This window comes from Grus americana, chromosome 3, assembly GCF_028858705.1.
Source record: "Grus americana isolate bGruAme1 chromosome 3, bGruAme1.mat, whole genome shotgun sequence".
Classification (NCBI taxonomy): Eukaryota; Metazoa; Chordata; class Aves; order Gruiformes; family Gruidae; genus Grus; species Grus americana.
This window is the reverse complement of record NC_072854.1, coordinates 90,341,959-90,361,331: the sequence shown is the minus strand read 5'-3', so window position 1 is coordinate 90,361,331 and position 19,373 is coordinate 90,341,959. Positions and strand designations below refer to the sequence as shown.

Here is a 19,373-nt window from a genome sequence, read left to right as displayed (position 1 = left end):
GTATCAAAAATTATAATTAGGAATTCTGCTTTTACCTGAGTGCATTCGCTCTATAATAATTGACTGATGAGGTGGAGGTTGAAGAAAATGTGAAGCGTGAGATATTGCAAGAGCAAGACCAGATCCAAGTGGATTCTGAGGAGTGGGAAAACATCAGTAAAATTAAGTCATTAAAATCTATGCATTTATAATACGATGTTCTTTACAAAAGACTAAGAAAAGCTCTTCTGATTTAAAGATGTACAATATTGACAACACCTCACTATATTTAGATTTGAGCATGAACCATCACAATATATTAAATACTAACTTCAAAGGACTAATAACTCCTTATGCAGTTAAGCTATCTCTAATTAAAAAACCTATTTGAGGTACTATAACAATTCTATCTTGCTTTCATAAGTCTTCATAAGGTGTAACTTTAGTGATATAGTTTTCACATCTCATCCAAATAAACAGGTATTTACTAGCACTCAAGTACAAATTAGATCCTGATAAGGCTTACAGCATGTAAGTTTCTATAAGAAAAACAAACAAAAATAATTACCGTTCTAGACTTGCTTGTATTTTTGTTATGTGCTGCAAGGTTAACTGTTGGGGGATCAATGACTGAACCAGGGAAAAGCTGAGCAAGTTCTGCATTAATAACAGCAGAAACTGCCTCATTAGGTGGAGTCAAAGGTGGAGTCATGAATAGAGGAGTTGTTTTTGGTGTGGGTGGAATGACATCTGAAGGATGGATGAAGAACCCTGGGGCTGCTACTGGATTAGAAGGCACAGAGTTGTGAACAGGACCAACTGCTGATGCTGCTGCTGCCGCCGCTGCTGTTGTCTGATGTAGTTTTGCTTCCAGCTTAGCTTTCTGTGAGCAAAATGAAAGCAGCGTATGTAGCAGATACATACTGCTTGTGAACATGGTACTAGTATTGAATTACAAGTTTAACTTTCATTACAAAACCAGATTTAATAAATCTAAGCTACCTTCAACATAGGCATGTTAGATGTCCAACTGTAAGCTGAAAATCAAAACTTTATTCAATTTGACCTCACTTGTGAGCAATTAAGTAATTAATTGGTGTAATCAAAAAATAAAAAAAACCTACAACTGAGCAGCAAAGTAGAGTCAACAGAGCCAAGCTTCATACTGACAATGGCTTTATGCCTGGTACTTCCCCGTGTTGGCAATTGCGCTTTTCATTTCAGTGGGCTTTTTCAATTTCAGACTGATATACTTATGTATTAAGACTTACTTTTGATTACAAACTCCCAACCCACCCTCAAAATACACAAAAAACAAGTCTGAAAGAACAAAGCAGCATGGGAGACACTCTCAGCATTTTGCTTATTAAGAGTGATCCTTAGTGCAGAGCTGTTTCTTCCTCAAACACACTATGGAGAAAAAAAAAAATAAAATAAAAAAGCCACTAGCTCTGCAACTACTTTCTCAGCTTTTGAAGTTTAGAGACAGCATTAAAAAATAGCCAAATAGCCTCCAACCTGTTGCTGAAGCTTCAAAAGCTGCTGCTGTTTCTCTTGCAGCACCTGGAGCTGTTGCTCGGCTGAGGCCATTGCATGAGAGAGAGACTGCAAAGCTACCTGGGCTGCTGAACTCAGTGCTGTCGAGGCTTCCCCAACCGTTCCAGAAGAGAGGCCACCAACTGCTGGGGTAACCCCAAAGGTACTCACTGGCATGAAACAAACAAATAAAACCAAAACAAAAACATTTATGTAGAAAAGAAATTATAAAACACACCTTTAATCTAATTCCTTACTAAATGTAGCAATGTAAAACAGGAGAAGTACCTCCTTTTACCCAGTTCTTGCTGCAAAGTAACATCATCTTGAATTACAAATTATATGGTTTATAGATTATGCACACTCATCATGCATGCAACATTTTTATTACAGAAGAGCCACCTAATGCCCTGGAATTCTTTTGCCACATAAGGCTGCAAGGTAAATATGCAAGCTTGTATGTTATACTTTCTGACAGAAACAAATTGATTCAAATTAATAAATTTGGAATCTGGTTTGTTAAGCTCTAAGAAGTTAACTTCACTATATAGTAACTATTTAATAAAAAGCAAAACATCTCAACACTTAGAAAACTACAGGCAATCTGTTTGTCAAACAGTGCTCATTATGTCAAATTAAAAATATCATATTGTGGAACTATGCTATGTAGAAAAAAATGAAAAATTGTATATACCAGTAAACGTACTTGCATCGTCCCTTTCTATTCTAGTTCCATCACTTGTTGAAACACAGGTAAAGTGCAGAGGTTCAACTTCCAGAAGTCCAGTAAGGGAAGTAAAACTACCTTCAGCAGCTGCACAGCTACTTATTTTCCCATTTCCTGAAAAAGAAATAAATATCCTCACAATCAGCTAATGTTTTCCTGACAGCAACATTTCAAGTCACGAAGAGGTAAAAGAGACAACTAAATACAATCCACATATTTTATTACTTCATGTTGTGGAACAAACACCTTAACGCTATCACATCCACAACATAAATGGAAGTATATTTTAAAATGGATAATGCTGCCAAATCAGAACAAAGTATCTGAAGTCAAACTATGAAATGTGACAGCAGAAGCACAGTGTAACCTTCTTAATTCCAGAAATAAATTATATATGGATGCTCTATTCTTTCTACACTGTGAGAAAATTAGCTTGCAAAAATACATTGATGTTACTGGAAAGGAAGAGAAAGAAAATAACAGACTGACTAAGATCATACACTGAGTTAGTATAAAAACTATACTATTATTCAACATACTAACAAATTCAGTGTTGTATGGAGGGGGGATGGGTAAGAGCATACAAGAAAAGGAAAGGAGTCACTATGACTGATGAACATGCTTGTTATGAAAAGAATTTCCTGACAGGTAAAAAACCATCTCATTCTTAGGACATTCCATGGCCTAAAGATTCACCTATGAACTAACCTGAGAGGATAGATACAAATACGCTTTTAAGGTATTTTAATGCCTCTCAAACATGAAAAAATCTCTCATTAAATCTGTAATATTTAAGTAGAAGAGTGCCATATGGCAGCTTTCCAACTTCAGAAAAATCCATTTAGGTTTCTCTGCCTATGAGATGGTTGCTAGACTAAATGAGTAATAACCTATCTCAAGGAAGCTGCTCAATAGAAGTGACAGATGCTTCCTAGATGACTCTGACCCAGGGAATGATAGCAGCCTTTCTGTTTAATCCCTAGCCTTTTCTTAGATCTTCCACAGGATAAGAAAAGAACAGATTCCAGAAAGAGGCTTTTTTCTTGCCCTAAGGGCTACAGGAAATGTAAGAGATCTCACGAAGCAAGAGAATATCTTGAACTTCACTATGTACAGCTATAAACCAGAATGAAAGTATATAACCACATCTCTGCTAAAGGAAAACAGTATAATAGAGAATCACCAATTCTTCCACAGTAGATGACTGTTAAACACACGTACCTGATAGAACATCAGACAAATCAATTTCATCAGACTGTACTCCAATGCTGCTGTTGTATACATTTTTACAAGAAGAGCCACTTATTTCCAAATCAAACAGAACTGGATCAAAAGGTGAACTATATAATCCATATCTGCAAATGGAATAAGACAAACAGCACTATTCAAACAATAAGAATTCATATAAAATTATTTACGGAAAAAGGTCAAGTATTTAATTGTCAGGATTTATTATATTCCAAACTATTCATTCAATTGCCATACCTAGAAATTACCATTTACTTATATTTCATTGAAGTCATTTATTAGGTGATCTTCTCAAACAGCTTACCATGCTAAATAAGTAACTCTTTGTTACTGAATAGTTTTGAAGATGTAATATTCTCTTGGAAACATGACACATAATCACACTCAGACATGGAAACTAGAACTACAAGTCTTAGACAGTTAGCCACAGCAATATGCATGCCTGCACATGGTAAATCAGACATTTATCTGAAGTCAATTAAAAACACAGTACTCTTGTCCAAAAGAGCAAAAGAAAATCCACCTCAGCTTGTTCTTCCAGCTGAAGTAAGTAGAAAAAAAGGATAGGGATATCAACCAGACCTTGTGAGTACTTTAAGTATCTCAGCAGAAGAAAACCTCATTACTAGTACTCATTACAAGTCTGGCAGTACTGCAGAGGAAAACAATAATGCAATTTTTTGTATTTACTCAGGTGACAAGGTGGTTCCAAATCAATGCAGGTTTTATAAGCCAAGAAAAAGGAAAATCCAAAGTAATAACAAAATCAGTGTTGCTTTTTTTTTGTGTACTGATACCTATTACCAGCAAGTGATGAGAAAAAATGGAAATCAGGCCAAATTATTAATGAGGAATAGAAAGAAAGAATGCATCTGTGTAGGTACAAAAGCGAGAAACATAAAATACTGTGCTTTGACTGGCAAGAACCAGAACAAATATGAATTGCTTCCATGAATACACGGGCAGCAAGAGGAAGTTCCTCCACCCCCTTTTCCATCTGCCTCTGAGCAGTTCTTTAGCAGGCGAGGAAAGCCCCCAACAGGTAACGCTGAGAAGGCTGGAGTGTTCAAATGTCTTTTTTGATCAAGCAGTCACAAAAGGATAAATGTCTACATGAATACTACAACACCGGCAACATGGTAGAATAGGTTCTAGACTTCTCTGAATGCTAAAATCCTTCCACATTGGCTGGGCTCAGTGCTTTTAGCCACACAATCCTAAGACTAACTAGTCAGAAAGCGACATTATACAAAAGGGCAATAATTGCTACTGATCTTTGGGAGGGGAGAAGAAGGGCAGAGAAAGGAGGAAAGAAACATACATTCCCCAACCAAGTTACTAGCACCTACAAGGTAGCAAATTTAAGATGACAACTTTATACTAAGAACAAAACATATTAGATGAATCTAGGTTATCTCCACAAGCATGTACTACACAGAAACAGTGCATACAGCACGTCTAGCTAGACTGATGTGTTTGCTGCATGACCTTTTTTTCATAAGCAAAGCAAGACATGCTGCTGTAAAGTGGTTACTAAAACACATAAAAATGGTCAGACAAAATTCAGTACAGTACATTCACAACCTGTTTCAGACCTCGGATTTACAAACTCATTAACTTAGGTCAGTTCAACACTAACGCTGATTACTTGCATAATTTAAGTGAAGAGTTTGATTTATTAAGTAAGCAGGTGACAAACACTACAAAAGGGTTACAAAAGCTTTGTAGAATAGGATCAGAACTTGAATGTATTGCAGACAGTTAAATATATTCTGTCCAACCCATATTTATTTCAATAAGCACAGTGCCTTTTTTTGATCCTTCAGCAGGAATGATCAGGTTCACAGTTTTTAGCTGTATTAGCAACACTTTTCAGAAAAGGACATTGAAGTCACATGAACAAAAAACAAAGAATGAATCAACAATGTCACATAAAAACCCCAACACCCTATTCATTTATGCAGTAATAAACATAAACTATGTGAAATACCTCTTCTGCTTCACTCAGAGATCTCAACTGGAATAATGTTTACAATTTTGTGTACCACAATTCAAGAAAGATGAGGACCAAACAAAATAGCACAAGGAAATGCTTTAAGAACGACTGCAGATCTGGAGAATATGATCAAGACGCAAACATCCTCTAGACATTTATAATTTGTTAAGAATGAAATAATCTGCTCTTTATCGCCAAGGTGGACAGGACACTAATATTAAAAGACTTAGTTGCAGCAAGAGAGATTTCAGATTAGACATGGGCAGAAGGAGATAGCTCAAGTGTTAATGATAAGAATAATTAAGCCATGTAATAGCTTACAATATTTAGAATAATTTAATTCCACTACTTTAATCAGTTGCTTTCAAGAACAGGCTGGAGAAATTCATCAAAGCAACCTGCTTTGTTGTAGGACAGCCTAAAACACTGTCTGAAGTCCCTTTTTTGTTGTTCTCTAAACTGCAAATCATGTAACACACCCATCTGGCCCTATCCTTGCAAGTTTTACTTGCTTTATTGTGGCACATGATAGTAAAATGAGTACCACTCTGCCTGAAGACAACATGAATGTGCAGATCCTTTAAGTAAACATCTGCTTGCATTTGATTACCACATGTTAGGGTATTGTACCTGGGAACAATGACAAAGAAGAAAAAAAAACAGTACTAGAAACTCTGCAACACAAATGCACACACATACAGTAAAATACAACTCAGGGAGAAGGAAGGGAAAAAGAGTAAAGTAATAGCTGCCTGCTAATTTATCTTAAAAAAATGTATTAATACCTATCTTCTACATAAAAAACCCCAACAACTGAGAAGTGACAGTGTTCTCTTCATCTGTAGACATCTAAAGGAAAGACCAGTAAATTCTGTCTAAATTAGTAAATTAAGTCAAGAAATAGTCAGTCCTTGCTAGAGAGAGTGCTATAGTAATAAAATATGGGATTAGACAAATGTGTCTGCTGCTATTCTTAACCTAACTATGGGGATACTGAGTTAAAAGAGAAAGCAAATGTAGTTCCAAGAAGAAAAATCAGTAAAACACCATCTAGAAACATTCAGAAAACCTAAGCTTGAAGGATGCCAAGAACAAGAGTCACTTCAGAAAGCTTCCCTTGAGATGCAGACAGCTTTGTTGACCCCTAAGTGATCTGGAATGTCACATGTGCAAAACTCAAAAGTGGGCCACTGGAAAGGAAAAAAACTTCTTTTTCAGATATGCTGTTTAAAGGAGGTACTTGGAAACAATCTATATGAAGGAACAAGTCAATTCCTACAGAAAGGTGCCATTCTCATGTCAAGTGGAATTTTCATGTTTTTCTCCTCCATTTGGTTTCTAAAAGGAAATTCAACATAGAAACACAAAACTCTATTGTTCCAATTCACTCTGTGTATTTTTCAAAATTCTCCGTTATTCAGTCACCATTTCTATTGCTGCAGTAAGTCTTCTAATCAACTGCAAGGATTGCAGATGATGAAATACATAGCAACTGAGAAGAGAAATGTAGTAGAGAGCATGACAAGGATCCAAGTGTAACACCTGAGAACAAGTTTTTATCAAGTGTTTTGGGATTACAGTCCTTTAAAAAAAAATAATAAACATATGCACACACACTTAGCTTACTAAATTTTCAATTTGATCTGAAGATTCTAAACCAAACCTCTTCTAGCTTGATCTTGCTTGACTTGGAGGAAAACTCTTGCCCACAAATCACAACTGAAAGAGCTGTCTAATAGTAGCATGTTCCCATCATCATAATACGGCTTTGGAAGCTGCTACAAAACTGAACCACCAAAGATTTCCTTCAGGTATCATGTAAATCCAAAGTTAAATGGTCAATCAGTTCAATATGTAAAAGATGCAACATCACAGTCTGAAATTAATCAGTTCATAATTTATAAGAATCTGCATTCCCAGTCAATAACTCCAGGTCTCTACACTTAGAATCTGACCTTTAGTAGCAACATATTAAATGTATGGTAAGCTTACAGAGAGACTGCAATTTTGTGCAGCATTATGCAGAACTGAAACTATTCCGTACATTTGATTCCCTCCCACACTCAAAATAGGACATGCTTCATTAATCCTTACAACTAAAAATCGTAAATACTAACTTAAGGATTGCACAGACTTCAAACATTATGAACACATTAGCTGATTTAAAGTGCACTGTAAATTGCAAGATAGCAGTTACGTTCACCTTCAACTTTGCACAAGTCAAAACTATTTTCTAGAGCTGAATCAAATTAATCCTTCCTCATACAAATACGGCAAAATGCATCTTTTTTTAAACCGTCAACCTTTTTCAGAACCAGACGATGGCATTGGACAGTTTCTATGTTTGTTTTTAATAACTTTACAACAACCACATTTCTTAGTACCTTGTTTGAAGTAGTGCTTCCATAGGTGTTAGGCGATCCTGCAACTGTCGGGACACAGCGGTAAGCAGTGATGCACAAGCTGTACTACATCCTGCCAAATCTTCATCCTTTACATAGTTCAGCAATACAAAATACCAATACACAGATCCTGCGTTTAAAAAAAAAAAAATTCAGGTGAAACATGATGTGAATTTTCCACTCAGAAAGCATACTTTGAATCATAATCAATGGAAGAGATAAATGAAGTATCTAATGGTTACTGAATACAGACTAGGAAGCATTCTCCCCATCCCCCTTTTGAGAGACTTCAATTTAGAACCATTCTGTAATCATTAGTTTCCACAAGTAATTCAAATTCTCTTATGAACTAATTAATAATTGAAGAAAAAAAAGGTTTCCAAGAGACAGCTTCCCATATACTTCTTTCATTGCTTCTGTCCACTGCTTCTACTAAGCACAACAATCAAAATGCTTTTGATACACTAAGGTGCTAAGCTAGGGGTTCCAACCCCTTCAGAGTCAAGCCTTACTCTAGATTTAACTCTTCCTCTCCTCTCACTGTCTGGTTTTGGCTGCTGTTTCCTTATTCTGTATTTGCTGGAGGCACTGTTTCCTTACAGATCAGTTCTGGGAGCACAGCGCAGTGGTTCTGTACAGAAACACAAAACTCCTCCTCCCTCTGTGCATTCCACACTCTCAATAGCAGCGTGTTAAGCGTTTCTACCTGGGTGTTTGCACAACAAGCATTTTGGACCGAAAATTAATTTTCCTGCAAGACCCTTTGGTGATGCCAAGCTAAATGCAATTCAACAATGTCATACTGTGAGAAACACAAAGCTGGTCTTGCCACACCAAATACAAGTGCTAAAGTCATCTTCCCGTTCTATCTGGCACTCAAAAGGCTTCAACCAGGTGCTAAGATCCCTGCAACGTAGATGAGGAAGGAGTTTGATTTAGTTAAAAACTTCCTTTTGGTGCAGAAGTAACAGAAGCGGATTGCTAGTTGGACATCATTTGGATAGCCAGGCTCCCTGAAATAAATCTCCTAATTTTCCCAAACAACAGACAATCCTGACTCTCACTTATGCCAACAGAATCTGTGGCTGCTGAACACCTTTGAAAATTCTTGCAAAACTTACTTAAGCTCTCCCAAAAATGTCAGTGCCTTAGCACTCCATTTTAAGTAAGCTGATTTTCTTAAAATTCCATCATCTACAAATGCTTACTTCATACTTGGATACCACCTGACCAGACACTCCAAGAAGCAGTCTGTACTAACTGAACACTTACCTAACTCTTATTTCACAAGAGAGTCTAACAAAACATGCCAAACAACAAACGTACTGTATATTTTTATGACAACAATCATTGTATACATACCACCTGTTGCAGCAGCAGGCAAAAGAGGCATATTGTCAAGCAAAGCTTTTAGAAGAACTGATCCAAACCCCTGCTGACTTGGGTCACACCTGCCATTGCTAAAAAGAAACATAGACACTTTAACATTTAATGAAGTGAGAACAAAAGGTGAAATCTCCAGAAGGTGAAGTTGAAAGACTGATGTTCTTTGCAGTCATACCCTAACACATTTTTCCTCAACAGAAGATCTTCCAGATCTTGTTCCTTTTTAAATACAATGTTAAACAATAACAAACACTTAAATACAGTTCAGACTGCATGCAAAAACCCCAAATATATATATATAAAAGTAAATATATGTAATTATTTAGCACTGACCTGATGCATAGTGCAAGAAACCGTGCACATTTGTGAGCTATGCTCCGCCCAGCTTCAAAGAAGCAAACACGTATTATATCAGAGACACATTTACGTGTTTTAGAAAGCAAGCTGTCATTTCCTTCCTTTGAGCTGTGAAAACAAGTTGCATACTTTAGAGGCTCATATAAAACTTTATTTTTTTAACAGAGCCGATACTGAGAAATAGCCATGCTAGTTTAAACACAATTTCTCTCTTACCTGCCAGGTCCATTTGAATACACTCCAGCCAGCCAACAAAGCGTATCTAGTACAAGACTCTGAGCATGTTCTGTAGTCAGACCATCATCTGTCTTCTTGCAAAGAGTGGTGAGCAGCTTCTCATGGAACTCTGAAAACTGTAACATGGCACACCGTTGAACTCTAGGGAGGGGGGGAAGGAAATAAAAAACAAAATTATCCGATATGGCCATTCTCCCTCCAAGTGTCCAAATGTCCCTCCAGCTTTGTATCTTGTCTTAGGTATGGTGAAAAAAAGATGTCTAGATGAGAGTAAAACTAGTACACAAGCATATATGATACTTTCTGTGCACACCTTTCCAATCTTCCTATTTTCTGCTCACAGAACTTCCTAGGTTACTGTATATTTAGTAACCCTCAGGATATTATTTTTTTTCCTACTACCTTGCTCAATAACTTCTAAACCTAAAAAAAACCAAACAAACAAACTTTCATCATCTACAACACACTTTGGCAACCATTTGCACATACCTCTTTGCAGCCTCTTTGACCTCTTTAAGACCATCACAGTCAGTGCCACCATTGTGGGGTGGCCGCTGGTAATACAAATCAAATACCATAGTATTCGTGTTTAGGTCTGCAGTACCAATCCATACAGACTTTAACCAGTTTTTCTGAGTAACAATTTGTTAGTTAAATTTGACTCTAAACTTTTTGACAAATAATATACTCTCTGCTGTAAGAAATAAGACAACATGTGGAAACAGAAAGGCAAGATACTTCCTTTAAAGAAAAATCTGTCCAAATAATTTATCCAATTCACCAAGAAAACTTATTTACATTTGCCTTTGAGTCAGGCAAATAATGACTCAACATACAATTTCATGCATGGTGGTATTCTACTACAACTTGCACAGCACAGTGCCCTTGAACTCACAATTTACAGGATCTTCCATATAAAATATGTTTATGAAATGACAACTTGAAACAGTGGTTTGACCTGAGCTATTTTGAGAACTAAGTATTTTATGAGAAATATAACTAAAGCTAATATTTTTTAGAATTAAAAAACGCCTACTAACCTTTCTTTTGAAATGGAAGTTTTTTTAAATCTTCGAATCGTTACAGAGACTTCTTGAAGTAAGTCACAGCCTCTCAGATTATCTGATTTTCTTGAAGAATTAGTGGCTTCAATTTTGCTAGATGGCTTTTCCTGATTTATTTGGGAAAATATAATAATTCATAAATCACATTGGTTTTGACTGCTTCATTTGTATACATTTTCAGTGAAATGCATACAGTTCATTAAAATTTCTCACTCAGTTTGAGCATTGTACCAAAAAAGACTACTTTTATTCACTAATTGCTTTAATACAGAACATCGAATTTAACAATGGTCTGTAATTTATTACGTTCTAAGCATTCTAATAATGTCCACAAGATGTACATCATATCATCCAATCTTAAAAGTACAATGATCAAGAGTAAAACACACACACACAAAAGCCTTTATAAGAGGACGAGGTCTATCAGCTACTGAAAACACTCCTGGAAACAGGAGTTTCAAAAACAAGTGCTCAGAATGGGAAAGTGGCAAAACAGACCTCTTCAACTAAATTTGCACAGAAGAAACAGCTTAGAGATATCGAACTCTGATTCTTGAAGGTGTTAACACAGTGTCAAGTCAAAAAAAGTAATTTTTAATGGATCTTAGTTCTCCTAGCAGCTGTTTCATTTTCAGATTACACAAATCATACTAATTCTACAACTTTAACACAGATGTCTGTCTTGGCTATTCATTACCTTGCCTGCTGCAACTTTTGCCAACAATGAAGCAAGGGAATGACCCTTGTTAGTCTGAGGTTTTAGAGATGGTATTCTAACAACTGGTCTAATGCCACCATTGCAGATTTCTTCTGTTCCTCTGTCATTCACTGCTTTAACATGAATTAAAAACGAGCGGTACTTGCCACCAGCCATGCCTAAAAGTGGGAAAAAAAGGAGGGGGGTAGTTTGCAAAGTTGTAAACAGATTTCAACTTTACAGATATAGTGTACAAGCAGAACTCAACTACATTAATTACAGTACTTTAGCATCAATTTGAAAAGGTAACTCACTATTGTGTTATATAGCAAAATTTGTCAATGTGACAATAAATACAAACCAAAGTCTGACTACAGAAATATGAAATGAGCTTTAGTCACACATACTTCATGTGAATAGCATAATAAATTTGTTTACCTTTAACAAGCTTTGGACTTGTTAGTGTCAACATTCCAGCATGTCCTGATAAATCCAGTCCAGTAGCCAACCATACTGGACCGCAAAGTATATCTTCCTTATGTTCCTCCAGAAATGGACACAATCTAAGACCTTAAAAAACATGAGTAATATGGACCTGAATTACCCCAAAATTGTCACAAGAGCTCATCATTTGCACGGGTTAAAAATACACCACGTCAAATTCTGATCACTAAATACATATATAAACTCTACATCGAAAAAATAACACTTACTTGAGGTTCACTTTTAGACATTTTCCAGTGAAATAAATAAATGACAGTTTTCAAAGCATTTTCAGTTATATTACATGGATAACATGTACTGGCTCATCAGAACCACAAAATACATAACTGATAAAATGATGAATCAATATTTTTTGATTCACAACTCTCACTGGGTCTTTTCTGAAGCAGGACAGAACTGGCTTATTAAAAAAAAAAAAAAAGACTACTTTGTTTCTCCTGTGGTATACTGAAATTATCATTCACTCATCTGCTGCTTCTTTCTCAGCATGAAACACTTCCTTCTAGTACTTTTTCTTTTATCATCCCTTTGATCCCTCCCCTCATCCTTTGCAACACCTTTCTTGGAGTCATAGAATCATAAAATGGTTTGGGTTGGAAGGGACCTTTAAAGTCATGCTCTAGATAAGCCTGATGACATGAAAGAAAAGAAGCTGTAAAGTAAGACTGTTGAAAGGACCAAGGAAAAGAATCACAGTTCTGCAACTGATTCACTCCAACTATCAATATTTAGTCCGTATCTCCCCTCACTCAGATCCAATCTGATTGCTTTTCAAAGTCTCTCTAACAGATTTTGTGGAAGAGTACTGGTTAACAAAAAAGCAAGTCTGATGTGGCTGGAAGTCAACAGGGCTAGTTATGAATTCTTTACTAGCTGTTTATTATTTTCTTGGTTTACAGTAGCAATCTCTACAAAAGCCAGATATGCAATGAAAAATTCTATTAAAAATAGCTAAGGAAACCAAGTAAAATACTGCTGGAACCGGGTAAGAGTTTAAGTTATAAAGGTGCCATATCAATCTACTTTATTTCTAAATTCAAATAAACACTAACTTGCTTTTAAGCACCAAAACTCTCCAGTAGGTTTTTGTGTGTGTTTGTGTTAAAACTTTCAACTCATGCAGTAAACAGACCAGTGAGAGAGGCAACATTGAAGAGGGCTGAGAAATCAGTCTATTTGAAATGGCTGAGAATTTTTTGCAGAGAAATTCCAGTGTATCATTAAAAAAAAAGAAAAAAGCAAGCTCATATTTTAAACAAAGTGTAACACAATAAATAAAACTTACACTGTGGTTCCTCTACATCCATATACTGCATTTCTTCATTGAATTCAACCAGCCCTGGTTTTCCATTTCTCTCCACTTCAATATTATGAGCTGGAGATAAAGGAAATGTGATCTGTCTGTCTACCGCTGCTTCTGGAAACAAAAATATTAGCAAGATTTCATAAACATTGCTTAAAGCTCACAGAAAACAGAAGCAGTAGTTTTCATAGCAAATTTATCAGCTTTCTGCCCAAAACACTATTTCTAATATAAGAACCACAAATATACAAAGGCACGTTTTTCATATTAGGATTGCAATTGAAGTTGCAGCAAGCAATTAAAAAAAAAATTCTTTGAATGACCTGTAAACAGCCTGCTTTGCTTTAACACTGCCCAAATTATTTTCTCCTAATAATCAACTGTAGATTACTCCTAAGTAATTAGATTCCAGTACTGGAAGTTTGATAATTTAAACTGAAAATAACTGGATTGCTCCTGCTGAACATGAGACATTATTTTGATAACACTTAAGTACAGCTCTTTCAATTAAATGGTTCTCATGAATCATAGATGAAGAGAACATGCAAGCAAATGAACAAGAAGCATATACGGTGAATTAACTGCCAAATCAAAACCATTAGTTTCAAACTGGAAGAATTATGCCTCTGGCCTTCCTGTTATTACACACTACATATTTAACTGGTTCCAGGGTTCCTGTCGTACAAAAAATGACTGAATAAACATTCCCCTACACATTTTCCTTAGGTTTTATTATCTTAAAATTTCAGTTCCTTTCTCCACCTACAAGGGAAGGGGGAGAAGCTAATTGAATTTCAGACTGAAGATTTTATACTTTTTCAAGAGCCACCAAACAATCCTGAGTATTACTTCTCCCTGAGATCGGAACATTTTGGTTAATATCCAGCACAGATATAAATTATCTAGATTTGTCTTCCTTTATAATGAAATCATTAGTGTCCTATTACTTTATTCAATAGTGCATAGAAAAAAAGTCAAATGTCATTAAGGTCTTTTTCCAAAACCCAAGAAATTGAAAAGGAGTAGGAAACAACTGCAATGCAGTAACACTTGAGAGGATGTTGGTTGGTTGGTTGGTTGGTTGAGGCGGCTCAGTCCTACTGAATCAAAAAAAGACGACTTTGTCAAAGCTGCCTCGCAGGCACTCTCACCTCCCCCAGCCCTTTCCAGACTGCCTGTGTATACCTTAGCCCTCCAGTCCTCATATTTTTTGCTCTGATAGAACAAAATTCTGCCCATGTTAAAATTAAGGTTACTTCAAGAATTAAAGAAAGGAAGAACCTGCAGGAACACCTGTTGACTGCTGTCCTACAGTCACAGCTAGCACTTCTGTTAAACCACCTTGTATCCTAAAAGAGTACGCTTTTCTCCAAGAATATTACTATGCTAGAATATTTTATTCTTGCGTAACCACCAGTTTATAGGATTTCTTAAGGAGCATCTCCAGCACACTTTTTTTCTTGTTAAACACTGGGGGATGCTACAGAGTGAGAAGTTGTATGAAAGCATATCAATGATCTTTGGTATGCCTGTTTTCCTTTTTAAAATTTACAGGTCTCTTACTCTTGTTTAACTGGGGTGCTCTTACTTCACATTTAAAAAAATAGGAAAAGAAAAAAGAAAAAAAAAGAGCTTTTATAGTCATGCTTGCTGTTCTCCCCAACACATTTTAAATCCAGCAGCCAATTTAATAATATCCAATAGCAAGATTTCTCTGAAATACTGCGTTCCTAGAAGCTTTTCAAAAAGATGTGGCCAGATAAAGATAACCAATTAATGCCTCAATAAAAGGAAGTGCTGCACATAATACCTTCCATCCCTAGCAGACAGGGCAGCAGGACATGCAATGAACACTCTCACCACAGGAAAATCCCAATGGAGGCACAAACTCTTCCACATCAAAGAAGTGACTTTTCAACTTATGCTACCCCCTCACAGGTTCCCTGAGAGCTAGTAAGATGCAGAGTCCAGCTAGGAGTCTTCCCAAGAAGGCAAGAGCATTCATAACTTTGGTCTACCCTGTCAAAGCTGCAAGGAACAAAAGGTGAAATCATACTGCAGCTTTCACGTAGCTTAGTTAATGAGCCAGATGACGAGAGAATTCCCAAGGAAGCCAGGTTTTATCTACTGTCATCAAAAAAAGCCTTGCTATTTTCTCTTATGCATTCAAGAGGCACTGGCAAATAATTTCCTTCTATGACTTGGAATAATTTTTTTTTTTTTTAAGTATATCAAGAACTCAAAAGAGCACCATTTGTTTCATCTGTCAATCTCTCGGATGATTTACAATTGACAATGTAGTTTTTTTTAACGACTGTAGGAGTCAAGCAGTACAGAATAATTCAGTTCAACCTTTTTGAGCTATGCACTTTTATTTGTATAAAATTCAGGATTTTGAAACTATTTACCCAGTTTGTTTCCCCAATTTACATTCAAACATGGTAAGTGAAAACACACCATGATGCTGAGAAATAGAATAGAATGGAAATAAGTAAAACCAAAACATTTACACAATTTCAAGCAATTCTTCTAACACACATCAGAGAATAATGAGTTTGAGAAAAGAAATAATATTCTGAAAGATATCTTAAGGTCTTTCTTACCATTGACTTTCCCTAAGCCTGGAGCTTTATTTTTCAGTAAAGTCACTTGAATCTGGGGAATGTTTGTGATGTTTGAATTCAAAACAAATTTGAAGTCCACGTGTCCAACCATACAGGCTTTTGGTAGAACCAGTTCAAAGACATGCTCATCCCAGCTGTTGCTGTCAGGAAAAGAGAAGAACACAATGACCCAGTGTTAAGAGAAAATTCACATCAAGCAGGCAGCATTAGCCAGTGCATTCTCCATCTACGCACACTTTCCTTAACAGGAAGAAAAACTTACTTTGCGTTAGTTGACATCCACACAAATTTCTGAAGTTAACCACATTCGCTTTATGTAGAACATGTTAAAAGCCAATTGATAAGAGAGGGCGAATCAATGTTTGGATAAAAATAGCAGTGAAAAGATTTCTTATTACTTTCATCACAGTATGTTTCCGTATTACTATACGTACCAGTTACTCATTTCTAGAAAAAAAGGAATGAGGAAAAAAAAAAACCAAACAAACCAAAAAAAAAATCACTAAAAAGGATCTACCGATCAGTGAAGCATATGAAAGCACGACGGTAACTACCTTGCAATCTCTTAAGTTGGCCTTCTCCATAGTTAATGTCACTTTCCAGTGGTACAACAGCCACATCCAGGAGACTCAAAATACTACTCTCAAATTATTTTTTTAAATACTTTGATAATTTATACAGGATGAGAAGTGCTTCTTACCAGATGCACACTTGAGATAGTAAGTACCCCTCAATGATAAGTTCCATAGTTTGATACACTAAGGTTTGCAAAAAATAGTTCAAACCAAAGAGCAATTCAAATAAACTAATCATGTGTCAATTGTCACATTTGTATACATTTTTAAAATAACTACACTTCATTTTTTAAAATGTAGTAACTTTGATAGCCTGTGATTATTTAATTGTATAACTGAGAACACTAAGAAACTGAGTATGCTGCTATAAATATTGGTTAGATGTTTTTCTAACATCTAAGTTACAAAAGGTATTTTAAATCAAATAACATGCTACACATCAAGTATTGTGCAGAAAACAACTTTAAAATAGATTACGGATTGGTACTAAGATATTTAATTCTTTACATTTTTTACAGTAATGTCTCTGAAGGCCGTATCTCCTTCAGGTAAGTATAATACATTTATAACAGATTCCAGATATACATAATGAAATGGTACGCCAGCTTTCCAGAACAAGCAACATAGAAAAGCAGTGATTTGGGGAGGAAAGAGGGACAGAAGCGAAAGACGGACATAAGAGAGCTTGTGGTTATGATTTAAGAAGTAACAGTGAAGAATTTTCAGCTAACTGTACAAATAACTCAGGTAAATAAAATACAATGAAAATTTCTCTGACAGCTCCAAGGAAAAAAAAAACCCAACAAAAAACCAAACCTCTGTTAGCAGATGTAATGCTAAAAACTTCGAATCACTTATGCCTTTCCTCTAGCTCGGAAAATATGTAGCCCAGTACAAAACAGGGAGAGGTGTTTTTTTTATGTCTGAGTATTCCTATAGGTGTTATGCAAAGCATGGACTGAATGAGACATTCAAAGGAGCAAGTCTTCTGAAAGACTAAGTAATATTCTGTTCCTCCAGTTTAAGTTAAAGATCTGGTACAAAACCAGAAATGAATAATAAACCAGTTTGTCTGCAGTAGTCTTCTGTAGTCTGTATGTTGCATATGACACAAACTGGCGTACTGAATTACAACTGCTGTCTACTCCAGAAATCTATTTTTGACAGAATTCAGCAGCAGATGTCCCAAAGGAAGCAATCTCTGAATCAGCTTGTATGGAATAATGATCCTCCATGAAGGTCTCACATTAATCCAACAGTGAAGAGATCTTACACGTGTGGCAATGAACTTTACAATCTAATTCTGTGATGAGTGAAAAATTCCCCTTTAAGCAGTTTTTTAATTTCTCATACACTTAACCAGTGCTATCCCCTTTATTCATGTGTAAAGTCTCAAAGAAGAAAAAAAAATTAACTTCCTTCCTTATTATTTTCTCAATATTTTAGCATATTCGTCCTAAATATCACTTTTCTCTGATAACCTAATGCAAGTTCTTTTAACAGCTTTTCTCACCTTTGAAACTCTTCTACATCTATAGCATCTTTTTAAAGAATACAAAATCAAGACTGTGTTCTAAATGCAAATACACCATCAGTCTCACAACTACAAAATATTTTCCAACACACTTCTCCATTCCTTTTCTAGAACATCTCATCAGCCTTTGATCTTCCACTAAAACTGAACTTCAAGCTGCAGACCCATTTCCAGAGTTTAAAACACTGGAAAGCACATCAGTACCTAGCTCTTCTTTCTTTCACATATTTTCAAATATGTCTGCATAAGATGAATACATAAAATATTTCCTACAGAAACTTGAGAAAAAGCCAGGCAACTCAGATGTCACTGTTTTATCAAAGCACATTAGGAATTCATGTACTTTTTTAAGAAGTATTAACCCAATTTAACATTTCAGTTAAATTACCACTGAAGGGGAAATACTGATGTTTAGAAAATTCATAAGATAAATTAAACTTTGCTTTTTCTGTTTTCTTTGTTACACAGCCTTTTTAAATAACAAATTAAGATTGAAAGAGTGTGAGTGTAATATAATGCCATTCCCTAAAATACATTTACAGGATTATCTCCTATCTATTTGACAAACAAAAGAGTTACCATATCAAATTGCATTACTCATCCATCTAACCCTGTAATCACACATCTTTATAGGAATCAGTATGAGACTCTTTAAGAGGAGATAAAAGGAACTTATATTAAGGACCAACAAAATAATCCAGAAATCAAAAAGTTTATTCCCAGATAACTTTTAATTAAGAGCTAACATTGCTCTCAATCTTAAGATCATATATTCTACCCTATGAACAAAGGGACTGTAATGTAATCATTTTAATAATGAGTTATTTAGCAGCTGTCAAAGATTTCCAGTACTAAACCAAAAATTTAACTTTACCTTTTTACACTCCTGTTTTACTTTGTAGCAGGCATAATTCTTTTCCTCTAATGAAACAATATTAATAAGCTAAAATTCACCTATCACCTTCCATTTAACAGCTATTCCCTTCACTGTTTGCTTTCTTATATCTTCATATTGGTATCTTTTTACTTTTCAACCGTTGCTGAACACACTGGATAATCAGTGTTTAACTGGAAGTTATTTTGCAGGGAACCACCTCCTTTCCACTTGTTACATACAGAATATTTTACTTACACAAAGCAAACCCACAAGATAAATAAAGGTTTTAAAGCCTGTAACGCACTTAAAAGTTTTTAACCATAGCTT

The 19,373-nt window shown here is 35.6% G+C and overlaps 1 protein-coding gene across 9 annotated transcripts in view; it reads right to left on the bottom strand.

The window, feature by feature from the left end:
- The window catches only part of BIRC6 (baculoviral IAP repeat containing 6), a 188,518-nt gene that overhangs the window by 123,108 nt on the left and 46,037 nt on the right, over window positions 1–19,373 (bottom strand). For 5 of the 9 annotated variants that reach the window (XM_054820680.1, XM_054820685.1, XM_054820688.1 and 2 more), the window contains exons 13-26: window positions 16,040–16,200; window positions 13,419–13,550; window positions 12,068–12,199; window positions 11,630–11,808; window positions 10,909–11,039; window positions 9,848–10,009; window positions 9,608–9,739; window positions 9,251–9,348; window positions 7,871–8,018; window positions 3,464–3,597; window positions 2,210–2,356; window positions 1,498–1,685; window positions 548–862; window positions 36–135 (exon numbers count right to left, since the gene is read on the bottom strand). In XM_054820680.1, the coding sequence (XP_054676655.1) occupies window positions 36–135; window positions 548–862; window positions 1,498–1,685; window positions 2,210–2,356; window positions 3,464–3,597; window positions 7,871–8,018; window positions 9,251–9,348; window positions 9,608–9,739; window positions 9,848–10,009; window positions 10,909–11,039; window positions 11,630–11,808; window positions 12,068–12,199; window positions 13,419–13,550; window positions 16,040–16,200 (2,159 nt within the window). The remainder of the gene's footprint in view (window positions 1–35; window positions 136–547; window positions 863–1,497; window positions 1,686–2,209; window positions 2,357–3,463; window positions 3,598–7,870; window positions 8,019–9,250; window positions 9,349–9,607; window positions 9,740–9,847; window positions 10,010–10,908; window positions 11,040–11,629; window positions 11,809–12,067; window positions 12,200–13,418; window positions 13,551–16,039; window positions 16,201–19,373) is intronic. The other 4 variants (XM_054820684.1, XM_054820686.1, XM_054820682.1 and 1 more) reach the window with 3 other exon arrangements.